General features: G+C 39.8%; 1 protein-coding gene across 3 annotated transcripts in view; it reads right to left on the bottom strand.

The window, feature by feature from the left end:
• Window positions 1-21,406: 21,406 nt before the first annotated feature.
• The window catches only part of LOC126101608 (protein angel homolog 2-like), a 172,293-nt gene continuing 167,588 nt past the window's right edge, over window positions 21,407-26,111 (bottom strand). For all 3 annotated transcript variants that reach the window (XM_049912287.1, XM_049912286.1, XM_049912288.1), the window contains one exon: window positions 21,407-21,624. In XM_049912287.1, coding sequence (XP_049768244.1) covers window positions 21,468-21,624 — 157 coding nt within the window. In that variant the 3' untranslated portion in view covers window positions 21,407-21,467. The remainder of the gene's footprint in view (window positions 21,625-26,111) is intronic.

Genomic DNA, 26,111 nt, shown 5'->3' with positions numbered 1-26,111 from the left:
TTTAGTGTGGGGGCGCCACCAGTGGAACACGTGGTCCCAGCGGCCAATAGCGGCGCCCCCGAGAGCGTATTTAAGTGCCGGCCACTCGCACATCAAGTCAGTCTTATCTCGCTTACGTTGGTTTGCACCTCGCTTGCGCTAGACTGCTTTCTTCCTTGTTCGTGTACGAGTTTGTTTACTTGTGACTCTGTTGTTCACTCTTGTCATATTTGTTCTGTCCTGCATTGGTCGTGTCTGTCCTTTTCCTTGTGTTGTTGTTTGTGGGCCTCTCCGCAGATCCTGCCGCGCCTTTCATCAGTGCTACCCCGCGACCGTCCTGGTCGCAGTTACAACACTGATGGTCTTCAGTATGTGAAACCATGAGAAACTGTGGTGCAACTGGGAGGGTCTTTAAATCATTAGCTTCATTCTGTTTGCATTTGGTAGACACTGACGGTGAAAAAGATGATTGGCTCCTTGCGAGAAAATCTTCCAATTGCCAGTGTCTATGACAGCGTGCCCCTTCCAGCCAGGGGCTGTCCTAATCAACACTAAGGCAATGTTTACGTGGAAACCATAAAACCGGATTGGATGGTTGCATGCAGATTATATGTGTAGGTTGTACAAGCACGAAAGCTAATGACATCAAAGCTTTGTTTTAAGAGAAGTTCTGTAAACCTAGGCTTGAATAGGAGACACACTAAACTCATGGTAGGACTAATGACAGGTCATGGGAACCTTGAGAAACACCTAACATGACTGTTATAGAGAAAAGACCCTTCTTGTAGTTGTGTGGCAAGGGTGATGAAACCACATTGCACCTAATCTTCCAAAGCAAAGAGTTTGAGATCAAAAGACACAGAATATTCAGGTCATCAAGTTCTGAAGACATTTTGTCTAATAAACTATTTAAAAGTAGTGGTTGGCTTTTCTAGAATCACTGGAAGTGAAAACACACAGTAAAACCTGTTTCTGTGCAGGAAATACTGGGTTGGAACCACTCTTGTTTTTATTTCCCAGTTCAAATCAAATCATCAAATCAAGTCCCTGGGCCTCTTCAGATGTTGGAACATCGAGGCAGGTGTGATGCATTTGGCGCCCCTCATGCTGTGAAAATTATTGTTCCAGCCAGTGATACAGGAGACAAGAAAATCAACATTGTCAAATACAAAACAGCATGTTACACTTGGGACAAGGTCTTTAGTATGGTAGACAGCTGACAGCTCAAGCTGTGGAGTTGTTCTACATAACAGCCCACTTACCAACAGCAAATACTCACTCACTTAATAAACTGGAAATAACTACACTATATAAATCCAAGTTCAGTGAAATTATTTTGTCTACTCACATGACAGGACTGGACAAGAAATGCTGGAGAGGTGTATTGAAAAGCGAGTATCACTCATGGTGGAGGAAGCTGCCTTTCCTGGAAGAAAGCTACAGCTGCCGTACAGGATGATTACGAATCAATTTCTCCTCTAACAGTATAGAAAGGTAAGCAGTGTTTTATGTAGATTCTGTTCTTATGTGTTTGTATTTAGTATTAGTATTATATATCTGTATACCATGTAATGTTAACAAACATTGTGAAAAATAAACACCCTGAGCAAGTCTGCACACTGCGTCACCACTGATTCATAAGGGAAGCTGCAGAAGGGTCAGTATGTTGTTGTTGTTGTTGGTGTGGTCTTCAGTACAGAGATTGGTTTGATGCAGCTCTCCATGCTACTCTATCCTGTGAAAGCTTCTTCATCTCCCAGTACCTACTCCAACCTACATCCTTCTGAATCTGTTTAGTGTATTCATCTCCTGGTTGCCTTCTACAATTTTTACCCTCAAATACTAAATTTGTGATCCCTTGATGCCTCAGAATATGTCCTACCAAATGATCCCTTCTTCTAGTCAAATTGTACCACAAATTTCTCTTCTCCCCAATTCTATTCAATACCTCTTCATAGTTATGTGATTTACCCATCTAACCTTCAGCATTCTTCTGTAGCACCCCATTTCGAAAGCTTCTATTCTCTTCTAGTCTAAACTTTTTATCATCTGCTTTTCACTTCCATACATGGCTGCACTCCATACAAATACTTTCAGAAATGACTTCCTGACACTTAAATCTATACTCGATGTTAACAAATTTCTCTTCTTCAGAAACGCTTTCATTGTCATTGCGTCTACATTTTATATCCTCTCTACTTCGACCATCATCAGTTACTTTGCTCCCCAAACAGCAAAACTCATTTACTACGTTAAGTGTCTCATTTCCTAATGTAATTCCTTCAGCATCACTCATTTAATTCGACTACATTTCATTATCCTTGTTTTCCTTTTGTTGATGTTCATCTTATATCCTCCTTTCCAGACACTGCCCATTCCGTTCAGCTGCTCTTCCAGGTCCTTTGCTGTCTCTGACAGAATAACAATGCCATCGGCAAACTTCAAAGTTTTTATTTCTTCTCCATGGATTTTATTTCCTTCTCCAAATTTTTCTTTTGTTTCCTTTACTGCTTGCTCGATATACAGATTGAATAACACTGGGGATAGGCTACAACCCTGTCTCACTCCCTTCCCAACCACTGCTCCCATTTCATGCCCCTTGACTTTTGTAACTGCTGTCTGGTTTCTGTATCAATTGTAAATAGCCTTTCACTCCCTGTATTTTACCCCTGACAACTTCATAATTTGAAACAGAATATTTCAGTCAACATTGTGAAAAGCTTTCTCTAAGTCTACAAATGCTAGAAATGTAGGTATGCCTTTCCTTAATCTATTTTCTAAGGTAAGTCGTACGGTCAGTATTGCCTCACGTGTTCCAACATTTCTACGGAATCCAAACTGATCTACCCCGAGGTCAGCTTCTACCAGTTTCTCCATTCTTCTGTAATTCGTGTTAGTATTTCACCGCCATGGCTAATTAAAGTGATAGTTTGGTAATTTTCACATCTGTCAACACCTGCTTTCTTTGACATTGGAATTATTATATTCTTCTTGAAGTCTGAGGGTATTTCGACTGTCTCATACATCTTGCTCACCAGATGGTAGAGTTTTGTCAGGACTGGCTCTCCCAAGGCTATCAGTAGTTCTAATGGAATGTTGCCTACTCTCAGGGCCTTTTTTCGACTTAGGTCTTTCAGTGCTCTGTCAAACTCTTCACGGGGTATCACATCTCCCATTTCATCTTCATCCTCTTCCATTTCCATAACATTGCCCTTGTATAGACCCTCTATATACTCCTTCCACCTTTCTGCTTTCCCCTCTTTGCTTAGAACTGGGTTTCCATCTGAGCTCTTGATATTCATACAAGTGGCTCTCTTTTCTCCGAAGGTCTCTTTAATTTTCCTGTAGGCAGTATCTATCTTACCCCTGGTGAGATAAGTCTCTACATCCTTACATTTGTCCTCTAGCCATCCCTGCTTAGCCATTTTGCACTTCCTGCTACATTTACTGCATTTTTATATTTTCTCCTTTCATCAATTAAATTCTATATTTCTTCTGTCACCCAAGAATTTCTACTAGCCCTTGTCTTTTTACATACTTGATCCTCCGCTGCCTTCACTACTTCATCCCCCAAAGCTACCCATTCTTCTTCTACTGCATTTCTTTCCCCCATTCTTGTCAATTGTTCCCTTATGCTCTCCCTGGAACTCTCTACAACCTCTGGTTAAGTCAGTTTATCCAAGTCCCATCTCCTTAAATTCTCACCTTTTTGCAGTTTCTTCAGTTTTAATCTACAGTTCATAACCAATAGATTGTGGTCAGAGTCCACGTCTGCCCCTGGAAATATCTTACAATTTAAAGTCTGGTTCCTAATCTCTGTCTTACCATTATATAATCTATCTGACACCTTCCAGTATCACCAGGCATCTTCCATGTATACAACCTTCTTTCATGATTCTTGAACCAAGTGTTAGCTATGATTAAGTTATGCTCTGTGCAAAATTCTACCAGGCGGCTTCCTCTTTCATTCCTTACTCCCATTCCATATTCACCTACTATGTTTCCTTCTGATCCTTTTCCTGCTATTGAATTCCAGTCACCCATGACTATTAAATTTTCGTCTCCCTTCACTATGTGAATAATTTCTTTTATCTCATCATACATTTCATAAATCTCTTCATCACCTGCGGAGGTAGTTGGCATATAAACTTGTACTACTGTGGTAGGCGAGAGCTTCGTGTCTATCTTGGCCACAATAATGCGTTCACTATGCTGTTTGTAGTAGCTTACCCGCACTCCTATTTGTCTATTCATTATTAAATCTACTCCTGCATTACCCCTATTTGATTTTGTGCTTATAACCCCTGTATTCACCTGACCAGAAGTCTTGTTCCTCCTACCATCGAACTTCACTAATTCCCACTGTATCTAACTTTAACCTAGCCGTTTCCCTTTTCAAATTTTCTAACCTACCTGCCCGAATAAGGGATCTGACATTCCATGCTCCGATCCATAGAACACCAGTTTTCTTTGTCCTCATAACGACGTCATCCTGAGTAGTCCCCTCCGGAAGATCCAAATGGGGGACTATTTTACCTACGGAACGTTTTACCCAAGAGGACGCGATCATCATTTAACCATACAGTAAAGATGCATGCCCTCATGAAAAATTACGGCCATAGTTTCCCCTTGCTTTCAGCCGTTCGCAGTACCAGCACAGCAAGGCCATTTTGGTTACTGTTACAAGGCCAGATCAGTCAATCATCCAGACTGTTGCCCATGCAACTACTGAAAAGGCTGCTGTCCCTCTTCAGGAACCACACGTTTGTCTGGCTTCTCAACAGATACCCCTCCGTTGTGGTTGCACCTATGGTACAGCTATCTGTATCACTGAGGCATGCAAGCCTCTCCACCAACGGCTAGGTCCATGGTTCATGCAGGAGGGAGGATTGGGGGAGGGGGGGGGAGGAGGATCGTCAGTATGACTTTGTGAAACACTCAGCAATTTCTTTTTGTGATTGTAGTGGGGTAGAGAGAGAATGCAGAATCTTCGGTTGGCACCAATATGATGGAGGGAAATGAGTGACCACAACCCAGCCACCTACCTTCCCTCAAGCTTCTAACTTCTACACTACTGTTGCACTAGCAGAAGATAATCTGTTCCTTAATATGGTTCTCCTGAACTTAGATGTGGTACACAAATTGAATATTTGTTCTTAACCCACTTCAATTAACAGTAAACATCATTTTTATACCATGAAAACACTATTTTTAATTATATGCTATTTTTCCATTCATTGCGCTGTGGAAACTAATGTCCTAGAGGAGAAAAAAAGAGAATAGCATCTTTTCTGTAGAAAATTTAACACAGTTTAATTTTGTACTTTGAAATATTTTTTTGCTAGAAGCCACAGTTTTCAAGATGATCAACAAAAACGAAATTACATTTAAACACCTCCCCTGTCTTTCCACCCCCTCCGCTCAAAACTTTTAGTATGTTGTCTCCCACCCAAAAGTGTAAAAAAATTTGTGACTACACAAAAATTTCCCTCAATTTTCTTTTATTGACTGGACTAATTCTTTCCCCATTCCATATGTGCACGGAATGGGAAGAAGCCCTAGTCTAGCTGGTACACTTGGAATTACATTCTGCATGCACTTCATTGTGGTTTCCTGAGTACGGATGTAGACGTGCTGCAGTAATAAGCAACAACAAAAATGAGATATTCAAATCACAATTAAAGGCCAATTTCACTCTTCTAGTAAATTGCCTACAATGTTATTCCAGCTAAGTTTTCTAGAGAGAACTTAACTACCTCTGAGTTTTCCTTTTGCAACCCCTGCACTATCAGTTATTTTGGGTATGCCATTCTGTTAGAGTATTCTTCTTGCCAACATAATTGGAAGCAGTGTGTCATAGTACATAATTAGAGTACAGCTTAACAGAAAACGGAAGACCAAAGTATGGATTCCCACCCAAAGGGTCATTATTGAGTACGTTCCTTTTCATAAATGATCTTATGACTTCAAATAACTGTTTGCCCATGAATGAAGCAGACTGAACTCAAGCATACAGGACACAGATCAGATGACAGTTGAGTAACCTTAAATTTATTCAAAGCAAAATGTTTTCAGTTTGCTCTCAGAAAGACTTGTATTTTGGAAAAAAAGGGCTAACTACAATGACAGATAAGGATATGCGCTAACTTAATCCCTATGTATAAAATGTATTGCAGTCCAACTGGACAACAATCTAAAATGTAGATACCACACAGATGAATTTATCAATAACTGCTGTTCAGGATACTTGGCACTTAGCAATATCTCTGATTGTGCTGACATGCAGACAAATGTGGTGGTATACTGTATTTTCTTACTGTATTATGAGTTGTTCGAAATAGTGAACTGCTCATCCTCAAGAATCCTGACACTCACTACACAGTACACTAATTCATTAACAATCTTTTTTAGAAGCTAACTTCTAGTAGAAATGTGAGTTACACAAATACAGTTTGTTTTGTCTAGGGCTGGGTAGGACATTTTGATGCAAACAGACTTCCATTAGACATTAAGAGAGGAGCTGGGAATTGCTACAATATTTTTAAAAATCTTATTACCAGCAATCAACTACTTTACTGATGACCTAGACTCGTGACATGAAGATCCCTGTTAGCTACTTCACAAATAAGAATATTGTAAAAAAACATGCTTCCTTACAGATGACGCTGTTGTGGTCTTCAAGCCCATAGATTGGTTTCATGCAGCTCTCCATGCTACTTCATCCTGTGCAAGCCTCTTCATCTCTGAGTAACTACTGTAACCTACATCCTTCTTAATCTGCTTAGTGTATTCATGTCTTGATCTCCCTCTACTATTTTCACCCTCCACACTTACCTTGAATACTAAATTGGTGATCCCTTGATGCTTCAGAACATGTCCTACCAAACGATCCCTTCTTCTAGTCAAGTTGTGCCACAAATTTCTCTTCTATCCAATTCTATTCCAAACCTCCTCATTAGTTGTGATCTACCCATCTAATCTTAAGCATCCTTCTGTAACACCACATTTCGAAAGCTTATATTCTCTTCTTGTCTAAACTATTCATTGCCCATGTTTCACTGCCATACATGGCTACACTCCATACAAATACTTCCAGATAAGATTTCCTGACACTTAATTCTATATTCAATGTTAACAAATTACTCTTCTTCAGAAACATTTCCCTAGCCACAGCCAGTCTAGATTTTATATCCTCTCTACTCCGACCATCATCAGTTATTTTGCTTCAAAAACAACAGAATTCATTTACTACTTCAAGTGTCTCATTTCCCAAGATAAATCCCTCAGCATCAGCTGATTTAATTCAAATACATTCCATTATCCTTGTTTCACTTTTGGTGATATTCATCTTACATCCTCTTTTCAAAACACTGTCCATTCTGTTCAACTGCTCTTCCAGGTCCTTTGCTGTCTCTGACAAAATTACAGTGTCATTAGCAAACCTCAAAGTTTTTATTTCTTTTTTTCCTGAATTTTAATCCCTACTTTAAATTTCTGTTTTGTTTCCTTTACTGATTGTTCAATGTACTGCTTGAATAACACTGGGGATAGGCTACAGCCCATCTAATTCATATCTCAATCTTTGCTTCCCTTTCATGTTCTTCAACTCTCATTACTGTCATTTGGTTTCTGTAAAATTTGTAAATAGCCTTTTGCTTCCTGTATTTCACCCCTGCCACCTTCAGAATTTTGAAATTGAGTATTCCAGTCAATGAGTGTGTTTCAACTGTCTCCTAATCTTGCTCACCAGATGGAAGAGTTTTGTCATGGCTGGTTCTCCCAAGGCTATCAGTAGTTCTAATGGAATGTCGTCAACTCTCGGGGCCTTGGTCTTTCAGTGCTCTATCAAGTTCTCCACACACTATCATATCTCCCATTTCAACTATATCTCTGTCTTATTCCATTTCCATAGTACTGCCCTCAAGTACATCACTCTTGTATAGATCTTCTATATGCTCCTTCCACCTTTCTGCTTTCCCTTCTTTGTTTAGGACTGGTTTTCCATCTGAGCCCGTGATATTCACAGAGATGGTTCTCTTTCCTCCAAATGTCTCTTTAATTTTCCTGTAAGCAGTATGTACCTTACCTCTAGTGATATGTAGTTTTACATGCTTCCATTTGTCCTCTCGCAATCCCTGCTTAACCATTTTGCACTTCCTGTCAATCTTATTTTTAAGACTTTTTATTCCATTTTGCTTGCTTCATTTACTGCATTTTTATATTTTCGCCTTTCATCAATTAAATTCAAGACATCTTCTGTTACACAAGGATTTCTACTATCACTCCTGTTTTTACCTGCATGATCCTCTGTTGCCATCACTATTTCATCGCTCAAAGCTACCCATTCTTCTATTGTATTTCTTTCCCCTGTTCTTGTCAATTGTTCCTTAATGCTCTCACTAAAACTCTCTAGAACGTCTGGTTCTGTCAGTTTATCCAGGTCCCATCTCCTTAAATTCCCACCTTTTTGCAGTTTCTTCAGTTTTAATCTACAGTTCATAACCAATAAATTGTGGTCAGTGTCCACATCTGCCCCTTACAATTTAGAACCTGGTACCTAAATCTCTGTCTTACCATTATATTTAATCTATCTGAAACCTTCCAGCATCTCCAGGCCTCTTCCATGTATACTACATTCTTTCACAATTCTTGAACCAAGTGTTAGCTACGATTAAGTTATGCACTGTGCAAAATTCTACCAGATGGCTTCCTCTTTCATTCCTTATGCCCTGTCCATATTCACCTACTACTTTTTCTTCTCTTCCTTTTCCTGCTATTACATTCCAGTCCCGCACGACTATTAAATTTTCATCTCCATTAACTATCTGAATACTTTCTTTTATTACATCGTGCATTTCTTCAGTCTTCTTCTTCATATGTGGAGCTAATTGGCACATAAACTTGTACTACTGTGGTGGACCTGGGTTTCAGGTCTATCTTGGCTACAATAATGTGTGCACTATGCTGTTTACAGTAGCATATCTGTCTTCCTCTTTAGTTATTGATTACTAAATCTACTATTGCAGTGTGGCTTCAGCTGCCAGATACTACAGTCGTGGGCGTGTGAGTTGCGTTCGCGTGAGTGAGTCTCTGGTATATTTTTGACAAAGGCCTTGTCGGCCGAAAGCTTGTTTTGTGACGGTCTTTTTGTTGTGCTTATCTGCAACTCAGGGTACGAAACACTCTCTAGGTGGAAAGTTTGTCTGTGTCCATTTATGCCATCAGCCAGTTTGTTGGTTGCTGCATCAACGTAGAAAAAAGCCATGCAGTGACAACATGTCAGTTGGCATGTGGTGTTTCACATGTGACCCTTTCTTGAATGGTATGTTTTTGACAGTGGTGGAGTCTGTGGTTGTGGAGGGATCCATGGGACAGGTTTTGCAGAGAACTCAGATACAGGAGTAGGAAACTTTCATCTACATCTACATCCATACTCAGCAAGCCACCTGACGGTGTGTGGCGGAAGGTACCCTGAGTACCTCTATCGGGTCTCCCTTCTATTCCAGTCTCGTATTGTTCGTAGAAAGAAGGAATGTCGGTATGCTTCTGTGTGGGCTCTAATCTCTCTGATTTTATCCTCATGGTCTCTTCGCGAGATATACGTAGGAGGGAGCAATATACTGCTTGACTCTTCGGTGAAGGTATGTTCTCGAAACTTTAACAAAAGCCCGTACCGAGCTACTAAGCGTCTCTCCTGCAGAGTCTTCAACTGGAGTTTATCTATCATCTACGTAACGCTTTCGCGATTACTAAATGATCCTGTAACGAAGCGCGCTGCTCTCTGTTGGATCATCTCCATCTCTTCTATCAACCCTATCTGGTACGGATCCCACACTGTTGAGCAGCATTCAAGCAGTGGGCAAACAAGCGTACTGTAACCTACTTCCTTTGTTTTCGGATTGCATTTCCTTAGGATTCTTCCAATGATTCTGTCTGGCATCTGCTTTACCGAAGATCAACTTTATATGATCATTCCATTTTAAATCACAAAAAGCCTCAGTGAACTTCCGATGTCATCCACAAGGTCATTTATGTATATTGTGAATAGCAACGGTCCTATGAAACTCCCCTGCGGCACACTTGAAATCACTCTTACTTCGGAAGACTTCTCTTCATTGAGAATGACATGTTGCGTTCTGTTATCTAGGAACTCTTCAATCCAATCACACAATTGGTCTGATAGTCCATATGCTCTTGCTTTGTTCATTAAACGACTGTGGGGAACTGTATCAAACGCCTTACAGAAGTCAAGAAACATGGCATCTACCTGTGAACCCGTGTCTATGGCTCTCTGAGTCTCGTGGACGAATAGCGTGAGCTGGGTTTCACACGACCGTCTTTTTCGAAACCCATGCTGATTACTACAGAGTAGATTTCTAGTCTCCAAAAAAGTCATTATACTCGAACATAATACGTGTTCCAAAATTCTACAACTGATTGACGTTAAGAGATATAGGTCTATAGTTCTGCACATCTGTTCGACGTCCCTTTTTGAAAACGGGGATGACCTGTGCCCTTTTCCAATCATTTGGAACGCTACACTCTTCTAGAGACCTACGGTACACCGCTGCAAGAAGGGGGGCAAGTTCCTTTGCGTACTCTGTGTAAAATCGAACTGGTATCCCATCAGGTCCAGCGGCCTTTCCTCTTTTCAGCGATTTTAATTGTTTCTCTATCCCTCTGTCGTCTATTTCGTTATCTAACATTTTGTCATCTGTGCGACAATTTAGAGAAGGAACTACAGTGCAGTCTTCCTCTGTGAAACAGCTTTGGAAAAAGACATTTAGTATTTCGGCCTTTAGTCTGTCATCCTCTGTTTCAGTACCATTTTGGTCACAGAGTGTCTGGACATTTTTTTTTGATCCACCTACCACTTTGACATAAGACCAAAATTTCTTAGGATTTTCTGCCAAGTCAGTACAAAGAACTTTACTTTCGAATTCATTGAATGCCTCTCGCATAGCCCTCCTCACACTACATTTTGCTTCGCGTAATTTTTGTTTGTCTGCAAGGCTTTGGCTATGTTTATGTTTGCTGTGAAGTTCCCTTTGCTTCCGCAGCAGTTTCCTAACTCGGTTGTTGTACCACGGTGGCTCTTTTCCATCTCTTACGATCTTGCTTGGCACATACTCATCTAACGCGTATTGTATGATGGTTTTGAACTTTGTCCACTGATCCTCAAAACTATCTGTACTTGAGACAAAACTTTTGTGTTGAGCCGTCAGGTACTCTGTAATCTGCTTTTTGTCACTTTTGCTGGACAGAAAAATCTTCCTACCTTTTTTAATTCTATTTACTGCTGAAATCATTGATGCAGTAACTGCTTTATGATCGCTGATTCCCTGTTCTGCGTTAACTGTTTCAAATAGTTCGGGTCTGTTTGTCACTATAAGGTCTAATATGTTATCGCCACGAGTCAGTTCTCTGTTTAACTGCTCAAGGTAGTTTTCAGATGAAGCACTTAAAAAAATTTCACTGGATTCTTTGTCCCTGCAACCTGTTATGAACGTTTGAGTCTCCCAGTCTATATCCGGCAAATTAAAATCTCCACCCAGATCGATAACATTGTGGGGAAATCTACTCGAAATATTATCCAAATTATCCTTCAGGTGCTCAGCCACAACAGCTGCTGAGCCAGGGGGCCTATAGAGACATCCAATTACCATGTCTGAGCCTGCTTTAACCGAGACCTTCACCCAAATTATTTCACATTTCAGATCTCCGTCAATTTCCTTCGATACTATTGCACTTCTTACTGCTATAAACATGCTTCCCCCTTCACTGTCCAGCCTGTCTCTGCAGTATACATTCCAATCTGAGTTTAGGATTTCATTACTGTTTACGTCTGGTTTCAGCCAACTTTCTGTCCCTAGTACTATATGGGCGTTGTGACTGTTTATTAATGAGAGCAGTTCTGGGACCTTTCTATAGACGCTCCTGCAGTTTACTATTAGCACATTAATATTGTTATTCCCTGTTGCATTTTGCCTACTCCTACCTTGCTGCATCTCAGAAGGCGTCTTGTCGGGCCTAGGGAGGGAATTCTCTAACCTAAAAAACCCACATGTGCACTCCACTACCCTTGTAGCCGCTTCCGGCGTGTAGTGCACGCCTGACCTATTCAGGGGGACCCTACATTTCTCCACCCGATAGCAGAGGTCGAGAAATTTGCATCCCAGATCTCCGCAGAATCATATGAGCCTCTGGTTTAAGTCTTCCACTCGGCTCCAAACCAGAGGACTGCGATTGGTTCTGGGAACGATACTACAAATAGTAGCTCTGATTCCACCCCGCAAGCGAGGCTTTCCGCCTTCACCAATTCCGCCAACCGCCTGTACGAACTGAGGATGACCTCTGGAACCCAGACGGCAGGAGTCATTGGTGCTGACATGAGCAACAATTTGCAGTCGGGTGCACCCAGTGCTCTCTATCGCCGCCGGCAGGGCCTCCTCCACATCTCGGATGAGACCCCCTGGCAAGCATACAGAGTGAACACTGGCCTTCTTCCCTGACCTTTCCGCTATTTCCCTAAGGGGCTCCATCACCCGCCTAACGTTGGAGCTCCCAATATCTAATAAACCCCTCCCCCCGTGTGCCTGCTCGGACCTTGCTGAAGGAGCGGCCACATGTCCACTCACAGGCAGAGTGGGCGATGCCACACGGCCAGCCTCCACATTGACCCTCCGCCTCGTGTGCCACGAACGCCGCTGAACCCGCCACTCCCCTTGGGGGGAGGGTGGCCCAACCGCGCCCGGTACCCGCGAAGATGTCTCGACAGCAGGGACAGTGGGTGAAGCATGTAACATGTGGGGTGTACCATGTGACGCACCAGACTCCCCACTGCCGCTACACTCCAAGGCAGCAGCCTGAAGACGGCTGACCGCGGCCATCAATAAGTTCAGCTGTTCGCGAACAGTGGCCAGCTCCTCCTGCGTCCGTACACAGCAGTCACACATCCTATCCATCCTAAGGAATCAATTTACTGAAGAGAGTTGTTCAACCTTTAACTAGACTGCTAATTCACTAAAGGCGGCTGATTGTTGACTAAACTGTGGTTGCTAGCCACTTCTTGTAGAAAACAATGAAAATAGCACTACTTGTCTCTGGACTGTATTGAAAACAAACACTAGCACTCCTGGCACTATGGTTGACTAAAGGGACTCTCTCTGACTGTATTCACAACAAACACGAAATCCATGGTACACTATTACTAGCACTCGACAATTAAAGCTTCCAAAAAAAAAAAAAAAAAAAAAAAAAAAAAAAAAAAAAAAAAAAAAAAAAAAAAAAAAAAAAAACACGGAAGAAGAAGTGACAAGTAAGAAAAATACAGTTAATACTTAAATTAACGTAGAAGGGAAGGTGGTTTGGGAATGTTTGTTATGTGTTGTCAGATGGGTATGTTAAGCTTAGTGTGACCCTTGGCACTCTTCAAGAGAAGTATGCTATGTGCTGGCATTAGATTTCACCATCTCTCTTCTCTCACTACCACTACCAACCATCCAACACAAACTTAACACTACACTAGAAACGCACCCATTATGTTGACTTACACTCCACAGAAGCACATGGGACACACCACACCTCTCTCATATCTACACAGTAAGGGGCCAATGCTCATGCATTAAGAACATCATTGCTGCGTGGCACCTGAACCCACTCAATGGGATATCCCTGCCAATAATTCCATATAATATCTAAGTTTAATGAATTAAATTATTATTTTAAGTTGATACCATAAAAATATCATTTGATCTACTTAACTACTGAATAATATACCTAAAAACAAAGATGATGTGACTTACCAAATGAAAGTGCTGGCAGGTCGACAGACACACAAACGAACACAAACATACACACAAAATTCAAGCTTTCGCAACAAACTGTTGCCTCATCAGGAAAGAGGGAAGGAGAGGGAAAGACGAAGGATGTGGGTTTTAAGGGAGAGGGTAAGGAGTCATTCCAGTCCAGGGAGCGGAAAGACTTACCTTAGGGGGAAAAAAGGACGGGTATACACTCGCACACACACACATATCCATCCAAACATATACAGACACAAGCATGTCTGCTTGTGTCTGTATATGTCTGTATATGTGTGGATGGATATGTGTGTGTGTGCGCGAGTGTATACCCGTCCTTTTTTCCCCCTAAGGTAAGTCTTTCCGCTCCCGGGACTGGAATGACTCCTTACCCTCTCCCTTAAAACCCACATCCTTCGTCTTTCCCTCTTTCCTGATGAGGCAACAGTTTGTTGCGAAAGCTTGAATTTTGTGTGTATGTTTGTGTTCGTTTGTGTGTCTGTCGACCTGCCAGCACTTGCATTTGGTAAGTCACATCATCTTTGTTTTTAGGTATATTTTTCCTTCGTGGAATGTTTCCTTCTATTATAACTAACTACTGAATAAAAATGAAGTAGATGGGAACATAACATCAAGATCTATGCATGTCAAGATTCCATTACTGTTCATTGTTTAGACTGAAAAAGGAAAACACAAACATTAATTTAAAAAGAATACATACAGCAGTAATGAATAATTTCTGGAGAGGAACAGTATTCTACATATCAATATATATTGAGCCGCAGACAGGCACAATGAAAAGACCGTCACAAATAATGAGTATCAATGTTCCTTTTCATAATACTGATACATTCCATCCTGGATTTTCCATTGTTTGATTTTTATCAGTATATATTTTGAGCCTAAAATATGGTGATGTTATATAAGAAGCCCAAAAATATGTGCACATATATAGCAATCAATCACAATAATCAATATAACATGTTATAAAATGATTACAGCATCAAAGTTTAAACAAATTTTTTGCCACCATCATTGTTTAACAAAACTAAGTTAAATGTATTTAAAAGTCATCCAATAAATTTTCTATACATAAAGATTAGTTGGCAGGAAATTTTTGCCACAGATTTCCCCGTTGTTATGCTTCGTCTATGTTCTGCAAGTGTAACATTCCACAAATATAATGGCAGTTTTGGTGTAGGAAATTAGTTTACAATACGATCTACAGTAAAGTGACAGTTCACACTGATAAAAACAGTGTTCATATTCATATTGGAATGCTGTATTATGAAATAATATAAATATGATTATACATTATTTCCACATGTGCACTTGAGCAATGACTCTGCAGGGTGAAAAATCTTTTGCAGATACAAAACCTCTTCTTCTGACATTATCATAGGTGAACTCAAAGAGGTTTCTGACAATTCACACAGTTACAGCACATATGGTATGTAACACATCTTACACAACATTTATAACACTACAGCTTAAGTATGCAAAGCAAAACAAGAGTATTTGGATGTAATATTTAAAAAATGAAGTGCCTGGCTGCAATATTATAAGTAGACAGGAATATAAAGGGGATAAAAATTATCCAAACATGTGTCAAGTTTTTGAAACTTCCTGAGGGATTAAAACTGTGCTGGCCCAGGAAATTTTGCTGGCAGTGTTCTTACCAACAGAGCTATCCAAAGTATGTATGACGACGTACCTTTGCAGCTTCAGTTTTGTTGACTGCTTTTGTTTCTGAGTGTACTACAAGTAGATGCCCAAAAATGTAGCATCTAATTTTGGCAAAATGAACATTACGTAAAAAAATCATTAGGCTTACTGATTTAAAAGGTTATCACACTACATGCTTGGAGACTATACCTTAATGCTTTGAAACTGACTGCTAAAAAGTGGTGATTGGGATATTTCCTTTTGCAAGAACTTCAACAGTTTATTTATTTTGCATGTTTTCTTCTTTTGGCTTTAATTCCAACAAATGACATCATTAAATAATTTTGCTTTTTGGTATTTTGAACTAAAATTAGTATCTATATTCATATTTATTGTTAATGTTAATTTCCCACTTACTAACTGTTTGTGTATGTTTTCCTCTGTTACATTTCAGGTAAAATCATTGCACACTGATGTGACAACAGTTATGCAAAAACTGCAGTACTTATCAAGCATGGACATCGATTAACAATATATAACAGAAAAATGTGGGCTTCGCGTGCTACAGTGAGTTCCTTCTATTGCGAACATTAGTAAATAACGTTCATGTACACGAAGGCCAGTAGAGAATCGGTTATCAAGCTAAATAATGTGATGTTACATCACATTGGTACTTGACATATAAAGCAGATACCTGAAAAACAGACTAAAAGCATCATTAACAACAAAAAATCATAAAAACAGTTCACAGCTCATAATGGGGAGATGAAGAATCAACTCTGTAATCTGGGACTGACTTCGGTTACCAGTTAAGTTTAGTTTGTTGCTCATTGTATGGATCTTATGCATGACGCTTTGACACACACACACACCAAAGCACCTCTGAATAAAAGCTGAAGAATTGCAATGGGTATACAAGATGACTTGGACAGGATTTGTGATTGGTGTAAATAATGGCAGCTAACCCTAAATATAGATAAATGTAAATTAATGCAGATGAATAGGAAAAAGAATCCCATAATGTTTGAATGTGTAGCGATTGACACAGTCATGTTGATTAAATATTTGGGCGTAACATTGCAGAGTGATATGAAGTGGGACAAGCATGTAATGGCAGTTGTGGGGACGGCTAGTAGTCATCTTCGGTTCATTGGTAGAATTTTGGGAAGATGTGGTTCATGTGTAAAGAAGACTGCTTATAAAACACTAATACGACCTATTCTTGAGTACTGCTCGAGCATTTGGGATCCCTATCAGGTCGGATTGAGGGAGGACATAGAAGCAATTCAGAGGCGGGCTGCTAGATTTGTTATTGGTAGGTTTGATCATCACGCGAGCGTTACGGAAATGCTTCAGGAACTCAGGTGGGAGTCTCTGGAGGAAAGGAGGCGTTCTTTTCGTGAATCGCTACTGCGGAAATTTAGAGAACCAGCATTTGATGCTGACTGCAGTACAATTTTACTGCCGTCAACTTATATTTCGCGGAAAGACCACAAAGATAAGATAAGAGAGATTAGGGCTCATACGGAGGCATATAGGCAGTCATTTTTCCCTTGTTCTGTTTGGGAGTGGAACAGGGAGAGAAGATGCTAGTTGTGGCACGAGGTACCCTCCACCACACGCCTTATGGTGGATTGCGGAGTATGTATGTAGACGTAGATGCATGTGAAAAATGCCAAATTGCACCAAGGTGTAAAAACCACTTTGAAGTGTAGATCCTCATTTAACTGACTGGGTCAGTCAGTTCAAACATCAGGACAGCAAGCACATAGAACCTCCTATAGAACCACATTAGTAAAACATTGTAGTATTGAAGAAAGCTTTACTTTATCCTAAATCTAGTCCACTCACACTGCCAGTATATAACCCACACAAAGCAAATACACACATCAAAAAAAGTTTTGCATCACCTCGGTTACGTACCTGTACAGAAAACTGGAATAGAGATCAACATAATCCTTATTTCCGCCCTTTTTATTGCTCATGAAAACCACACATTGCATGTTGTACCACTATACAGAGAGACCTTCAGAGGTGGTAGTCCAGATTGCTATACATACCAGTACCTGTAATACCCAGTAGCACGTCCTCTTGCACTGATGCATGCCTGTATTCCTCATGGCATACTATCCACAGGTTCATCAGGTCACTGTTGGTCCAGATTGTCCTACTTCTCAATGGCGATTCGGCGTAGATCCCTAAGAGCAGTTGGTGGGTCACATCGTCCATAAACAGCCCATTTCAATCTATCCCAGGCATGTTTGGTAGGGTTGTTGAGAGCCATTCCTGGCACAAAGTATCAATGCAGATGCGATTGAACTGCAGTATTGTCCGTCTAGGCATGGTTGAACTACAGGCAACACATGCCGTGTACATCCTTCCTGCTGGAATGACTGGAACTGATTGGCTGTCGGACCCCCTCCGTCTCATAGGCACTGCTCATGCACTGTTGTTTACATCTTTGGGCAGGTTTAGTGACATCTCTGAACAGACAAAGGGACTGTGTCTGTGATACAGTATCCATAGCCAACATCTGTCTTCAGGAGTTCTGGGAACCTGGGCGATGCAAAACTTTTTTTGATATGTGTATCTAAGGGAAGGGGCAGAAATATATTTCCTATATACAATGTAAATAATTCTCTCATTTTACTTCCAATTAGATAGTACGATGTAAGAAATTATAGTTTCCAAACTAAGCAAGAAAGCAACAACATACGAAAGACTAAAAAAAATAAATGATCAGTATTTCCTAGCTTTAATTACCACATAACCAGGATTAAATCTGAAGAGGAGCATTTAGGGAAGAATGAACATAATCTGAGCCAGTCATCTTAGATGCAGCACAATGATGTAAGATTCGGAATTCCTGTGGGTGGCTGTGCAAACTAACGAAACAGTACAGCAATACTGTCAAAGATTGCTTAGCAGATGTGCCTATGGACTTCATTTATGCTGCACCCACTGGACTGGATTCAAGCACTATATGTTGAGATGTGACAATTTTGAAGCCTGTTTCTACACATTGTCAGTATAGAAGAAATTGTTGAGGATTTTCAACAGGAAGGAGTTATGCTAATTGAATAAATTTAAATAATAAATAAAAAAATCTATATACTAGAATGGTTGCAGTAATTTAATATCTGTATATAAACAGCATGATTATTGTGAAAATGTGTAGAAACATACAAAAATATTGAGAAAGAATAGATTGCTACTAATCGTAAAGATGACCCATTGAGATGCAAACAGGCACAAAGAAAATAGTGCTTATTATTTTAGCTTTAGGCCAGTCTTTTTCAACAAAGAAAGAAACACACACACACACACACACACACACACACACACACACACACAGGAATCCGGAGTGGTGCAGCAAAGATGGAGGAACAGCAGGATACAGGTGCAGGGAAGAAGAGTGCTATCTGGTGGGGCGTGCAGGGACTAGATGGCGGCCTGACGAAACTGCCAGGTGCAGTATCAGGAGGTGGACTATGGGTGGGAAAAACAGGGAGCAGAAACAGAGGAGTAGGGAAGCGGAACGGGCAGGTGCGTGAATTGGCAGAGGGTAGCACATATTGAGGGTGAGGGGCAGTGAAAGGGGAGGTCGTAACAGGGCAGAGAGGGTGGAAACTGTTGTGTGGTGGATGTGAGGACAGTAGGTTATCATAGGTTGAGGCCGGGATAGTTCTGGAAATGAAGACTGTATTGTAAGGATAACTCAAATCTGTGCAGTTCAGAAAAGCTCGTGGCGGAGGTGGGGATCCACATGGCATGGGTTGTTAAGCAGCTATTGAAATTAAGCAAGTTCTCTTCCTAATATTGTTGATGTTTCATCCTGGTGTTCCCACTGTTTGTGCAGAAACTTATTTATCTGCAAAGGGTCAAACTTTATAGTGAGACAGGAACTCCAATATTAGTTAAGATTCTGGCCTCTTTATCATAATATTAATACGAGAACACAGATATTGAAATACTGATTTTTAATATCAATTACACAAGACGGCCAATGAAACATATAAATAAGGTATTTTGCCACATATGTGCATAAATAAAATCATATTCTAGGGATGTTTATGTTTACATGGTTCATTTGCAGTAACACATGCATATGGGACAGCTACAATGTGACAGCTGCTATGTCAATGATTAAGTCACCAGCAGAAATCAACATTTTGTAGTAACAAAGTCTGTAAATAACGTTGCTTTTGGTATTATTTTGCTTCCTTTCCTGAAAGAGAAATTTTGTGGTCATTTGCCACTGTTACAGGAAAATTTGGAGTATGTTCCTAATTTTTAATGTCTTCATTTTGAATAATGACTACTTCCAACTTCCCTTATTATGTGGAAGCTATATTTGTTTTACAGACACTATTTTTGTATAGAGAACGTAAGAGGAATGTGGACATTCATAATGATAATGTGGCTTAAGGGAATTCCACATAATTTTGACTGTTACAATTGCGGTTTGATGAATTTACAGTGCAGATTTTGTAATGCAGATCATCTCATATCAGAGATTAATGCATGTGATACAAAGGAAGTGATATTGTGTTGTCATAAGGGAAAAGTTAATTTACCGGTGTTAACACAAAATTTAATTTTCAGTGCAGTCTAACAAGGACACACTTCAAATGATCCAAGAATTTAAGTGAAATCAAAGAATTATTTCAATAATATTCATAGCTACAATTCAGCATCTGCTATGGTCAGTTCTGACACTGAAATTTCACACAGTTTCACACAGTTTTATCATCCGCCTCATCCAATGAAATCTATTTATAGCCGTTCACCATGTTATGTGCAGTTATATTTTTGTGACATCGACACAGTTGGTCAAATTTCGACCACAGGTAACACCAGTTAACTTTAATATCTCACGGGATGTATTAATTGCATTCAGCAACAACAAACAAAATGGCTTCCTTAATATCGTAAAAACTTAATTCTGTTACAGTTGGTCACCAGTCATTTGTGTATCACAAGAATTACAGGAGTAACAGCATCAACAAAAAACACAAATAATTTATTTTTTATGTACATATACTACAATGGTACAAATCGTCAACACTTACATGAAAATATACATGTTATTCGAAGGCACATACTCAGTGCACACAAGCAAATTACTTTAAATTCATAAAGAAAATGTGGGAAATAGAGAGCCAGCAAGGAAAAAGTACATTCAGAGGAAAAAATTCCCACAAGAGAATTATGCACCTAAGATACCCATGTATAAAACAAATGAGAATTACCTCCAAATGTTACACTGTGGTAATTCTCCTTGTTAATACAACTACAACATTACATCCACTCATCTAAATCACATTAGGTAAAATCAAAGCCACAATGTCCGAATATCACTAGCTTTCAACACCAACGGTAGGGCGCAACAAATGCTGTTCGGACATTATTCTATTCCCACAAAGTCATTTAAGAAAAGTTGTCCTTTGGTGTAAATATCTTCTTTTAAACATCTGTGCAAGCTGATTAAAACTAATATAGTGTAGAGTAACAAAAATTTACTGTGACAATGATATTTTTTTCCATGATATATGCACTAATCAAAACTTAAGATACTGATGTTTACTGGCACAGTCTGCCTCTTTCTGAGACAATAAAACAAAGAAACAATACGAAAGAGGATGCAAAGAAGACAAATTCCACAGATTTTTTATTTTGTAAGTGCTTAACTTAGACATATCTGTAATAAAATACACAGTGTTTCTTTTACAGCTACATCCATGTTCCTTACTGCTTATTTCACATCTTACTGTTACTTAGAACACTCAACTTGATACATCACCGTCATGTCACTCTGTCCTTTACATTAGTGTTTACAAATATGCTGTACTTAATAACAAACACATGAGAGATGTATGCATGAAAGTTCTGAATTAATCTCTTCCATCAACCACATCTTCACTTTTATATTAATAAAAATGCTGCTATAATTCCTACACAGATGTGTGTGTGTGTGTGTCACAAGAATTACCTTCACAGATCTCAGGCAATATTTGATCACCATCATGGAACAAGAATGAAATGTACCATCAATGGATAATGATCGGATGGATGTTCATCATTTGGAATTGGACCAACAGTTTTTGCTTCACCACGTGTAAACAGTTTGTACCTTGCTGTCATCTTCAGATTGCCTTCAGTTTTTAAACCATGAGGAACACTGTAACACAGATATTTCATATATTTACATCATTTCATTCATAACTGTTTAAAATTGTAATTAAATAATCTCAATCCATGTTTGAATAAAGTAAGCACCAGCACTGCACCAAACAAATTTGCTGCGTAAAGAAAATTTGTATGGATAAAAACAGACAAAAAAGTGGCAGCTGTAAGACAGAAAGAGTGTATGTCTGTGATACGAAAATCTATGATCACTAAATCTTGAGACAGCAAGAACAGTAGACATCTTCCCAGAACCTGCATGCAGTGGGCATTTGATACAGAATTCATAAAGCTAGTAAGAAAATTGTGGCACAACGCATGAATGGGTTGAATAATGAATAAGAAAAGAGGAATGTGGGTAAGTTACTATGAACAGAATATTCAACACATTATTATAGTCAACATAGACACGAAGCCCACTCCTACCACAGTAGTACAAGTTTACATGCCCACTAACTCCGCTGATGAAGAACAGATTGAAGAAATGTATGGCGAGGTAAAAGAAATTACTCAGATCATTAAAGAAGATGAAAATTTAACTGTGGTGGGGACCTGGAATCCAATAGTAAGAAAAGGAAAAGAAGGAAAAATAGTAGGTGAATATGAACTGGGGGAAAGGAATGAAAGAGGAAGCCACCTGGTAGAGCTAACACTTGGTTTAAAAATCATAAAAGAAGGCTATATATGTGAAAGAGACCTCAAGACACCAAAAGGTTTCAGACTGATTATACAAAGGTTAAACTGAAGAAATTGGAAAAAGTAGGAACTTAAAGAGATCTGACCTGCATATCCTGAAAGAACCAGAGGTTGGTAAGAGCTTCAGAGAGAGCATCAGCTAATTGTTGATTAGCTCAGGGGATAGGAATACAGCAGAAGATGAATGGGTAGTTTAAGAGATGAAATAGTGAAGGCATCAGAGGATCAATAAGTAAAATGACAAGGCCTACTAGGAAACCTTTGATAACAGAAGAGACATTGAATTTAACTGATGAAAGGAGAAAATTTAAAAATGTGGCAAATGAAGCAGGTGAAAGGGAGCACAAACATCTCAAAAATGAGATTGATAGGAAGTGCAAAGTTGCTAAGCATGAATGACCAGAAGACAAACGGAAGGATTTAGAAGCATATTTCACAAGGGAAATATAGATACTGCCTACAGGTAAATGAAAGAAGTCTTTGGGGAAGAGACACACAGCTGTATAAATATCATGAGCTCAGATCGTAAACCTGTCCTAAACTAAGAAGGGAAAGCTGAAAGGTGGAAGGAGTACATAGAGGGCCTATATAAGGGAGATGAACTTGTAAGAAATATTGTAGAAGAGGAATTGGATATGATGAAGATGAGATAGGAGATACAATACTGTGAGAAGAATTTGACAAAGCTCTGAAAGATATAAGTTGAAACAAGGCCCCAGGAGTACACAACACTCCATTAGAACCACTGACAGAATCGGGAGAGTAAGCCAAGACACAACTCTTCCATTTGGTGCGTATTATGTAAGAGGCAGGCAGAATACCCTCAGACTTCAAGAAGAATGTGGTAATTCCAATTCCAAAGTAAGCAATTGCTGAAAGGTGTGAAAATGACTGAAATATCAGTCTAAAAAGTCATGGCTGCAAGATGCTAACATGAATTCTTTACACAAGAATGGAAAAACTGGTAGAAGCAGACCATGGCCGAGATCAGTTTGGATTCTGGAGGAATGTAGGAAGACAAAAGGCAATACTGACACTATGACTTAAATCAGAAGATAGGTTAAGGAAAGACAAACCTATATTGCTATCATTTGTAGACTTAGAGAAAGCTTTTGACAATGTTGACTGGAATAATCTCTTTCAAATTCTGAAGGTGGCAGGGGTAAAATACAGGGAGAGAAAGGCTATTTACAACTTGTACAGAAACTAAATGGCAGTAACAAGAGTTGAAAGACCTGAAAGGGCTGCAGTGGTTGAGACAAGAGTGAGAAAGGGCTGTAGCCTATCCCCAATGTTCTTCAATCTGTATACTGAACAAGCTGTAAAGGAAACCAAAGAAAAATTTGGAGTAGGAATCATAGTTCAGGGAAAAAGAAACAAAAACTTAAAAGGTTTGCTAATGACACTGTAATTTTTTCAGAGACAGCAATGGACCTGGAAGAGCAGTTGACTGGAACGGACAGTGTTTTGAAAAGATGGTATGATGGACACCAACAAAAGTGAAACAAGGATAATGGAAAGTAATCGAATTAAACTAGGTGACACTAAGGGCATTAGAATAGGGAACGAGAGACTAGAAGTTTTATATGAGTTTTGCTATTTGTGCAGCAAAATAATTGATTATAGCAGAAGTACACATGATATAAAATGTAGACTAGCGATGGCAAGAGAAGCATTTCTGAAGAAGAGAAATTAGTTAACATCGAATATCAATTTAAGGGTTAGGTACTCTTCTGAAAGTATTTCTCTGGAGTGCAGCCATTTATCGAAGTGGAACACTGACAAACAGTTCAGATAAAAAGATAATTGAAGCTTTCACAATGTGGTGCTACAGAAGACTGCTGAAGATTAGACGGGCTGATCACATAAGTAATGAGGAAGTACTGAATAAAATTGGGGAAACACGAGATTTTTGGCTCAACTTGACCAAAAGAAGGGACTGATTGATAGGACTTATTCTGAGACATTAAGGGATCACCAACTTAGTATCTGAGGGAAGTGTGAGGGGTACAAATCATAGAGGGAGACTAAGAGATGAATACAGTAAGCAGATTCAGAAATATATAGGTTGCAGTAGTTAGCGTGGAGAGCTGCATCAAACCCGTCTTCAGACTGAAGACCTTATCAACAACATGGACCTTAACAGACATGCCTGAAGTACTGATATCCTCTGGCAGAAGCACTTTCAGTGACAGTTTTTAAGTCAGTCAAAGTAAGACAATTATGTTAGTTTGATGATATAATTGTTTTTTGGAATAGGTTTATCGTGAGTATCTGCACTAGTGTCTGATATACTTGTCACAGAAGTGAAGATCTGATATCTTTGTGTTGGGTTTAGGAAATTTCTACTGTTTCAAATTTCTGTTAAGACTTCTCAAATGTATATACCTCTGACGTCGCCAACTTTGCAGTTGTAGCAAACTCGGCACACTATTGCCAGGTTACATTCTTTTATAGATAATAAATCTCAGAATATTCTTCTTTTGCTTCAGATATATTATTTTACTACGAGTGGAAACCATGGGAGTTGTGGAGCTGTAGCAAATTGTTTCACCTGTGGGGAATGTATGGAGAGAACTCTGGGCTGATCACTGGGGGCCTCCTCTTGGAACTTCAAAATATGCACCAGGAACAGAGTAAGAGAGGAGCAGAAAAAAAGATCTGTGCCCTTCATGCACGTTTGGAAGAAGCCAGGAGAGAGACAGTGAGGACGAAGGAAGAAGGCAGTGGTGTTGGGGGTGGCTGAGAACTGGCGGTCGTAGGAAGGCTAGCTGGAGAATGTGGTCTGACAGATCTGTTGTGTCAATCATAAAGGCCAATTCTCAGTGGCTATCATATTACAGCATGTCAATACATTTCACAATGCATTTCAAATGGTTACATTGACACTTGTCATTATGTCACACCAAGGCACCATCAACGTTTCTCAGGAACACAGTTTTAATGTCTGACGTCATTGTCCATTGTTGATCACATGATGCCCAAGCTCATTTCTTCTAAATACACAACCATGCTCTCAGCCACAAACATTGTGGTTTTGTCAGACTTTGGCTGACATCAGTTGTTATTCTTACTTGTTAGCGATTAATGACAGTTGCAAGTTGAGCTCATGTGACTTGAAATGAGATACATGATGTGGTGTGGTGTCTTGTGAAGGACAGTGAAAAACAGTGATGTGACGGTGCCATGAAGTGACGGTACATAATGTGATGGAGCCGAGATGGCCAGTGTGAATTGGAGTTAAAAATTTTCAGGTGCCAGAGTTGAGGGGAGAGGAACCTTGAGTAGGAAACATGCAACAGACTATGCACACCAGTAGAAAGGCTAAGAGTAACACTAATGTCATGCAAAAGAGAGTACAGATGCCAGATAGCAGTCTTGGCAAACATGTAGGCCTTAGTTACAGGAGAAGTTTGATAGTATCAGATCACCAGCATTTTTAAGCTCAGTGTTTTTCTGAATGAAGCAATTTGTGGTTTTAAGGCCTATGTGTAATGATTTCATGAAAGGTGATCCGATAGTGATGGTGGGGCAGGGAACAGCTGGGGTAGGGCAAGCTGTACAGCACATGTGGTGTCCCCATGGAAGATAGCTGCCCTAACTGGTAACATAAATATGAGCATGGGTATCCTATTCCAGTGGCATGATCAGCCGTCTTCACAGTTCTGTAAGACGATTCCATTTGGAGTTGGGGATGGTACTGACTGACTGCTGACTGGGCGCGCATTGCACTAGTGTTGGTGGGATTTATCAGGAGATGGGATCTAGACAAACGTGGCCTGCTCC

This window comes from Schistocerca cancellata, chromosome 9 (genome assembly GCF_023864275.1).
Source record: "Schistocerca cancellata isolate TAMUIC-IGC-003103 chromosome 9, iqSchCanc2.1, whole genome shotgun sequence".
Classification (NCBI taxonomy): domain Eukaryota; kingdom Metazoa; phylum Arthropoda; class Insecta; order Orthoptera; family Acrididae; genus Schistocerca; species Schistocerca cancellata.
The sequence above is the reverse complement of the archived record's forward strand: the minus strand, read 5'-3'. Positions and strand labels throughout refer to the sequence as shown.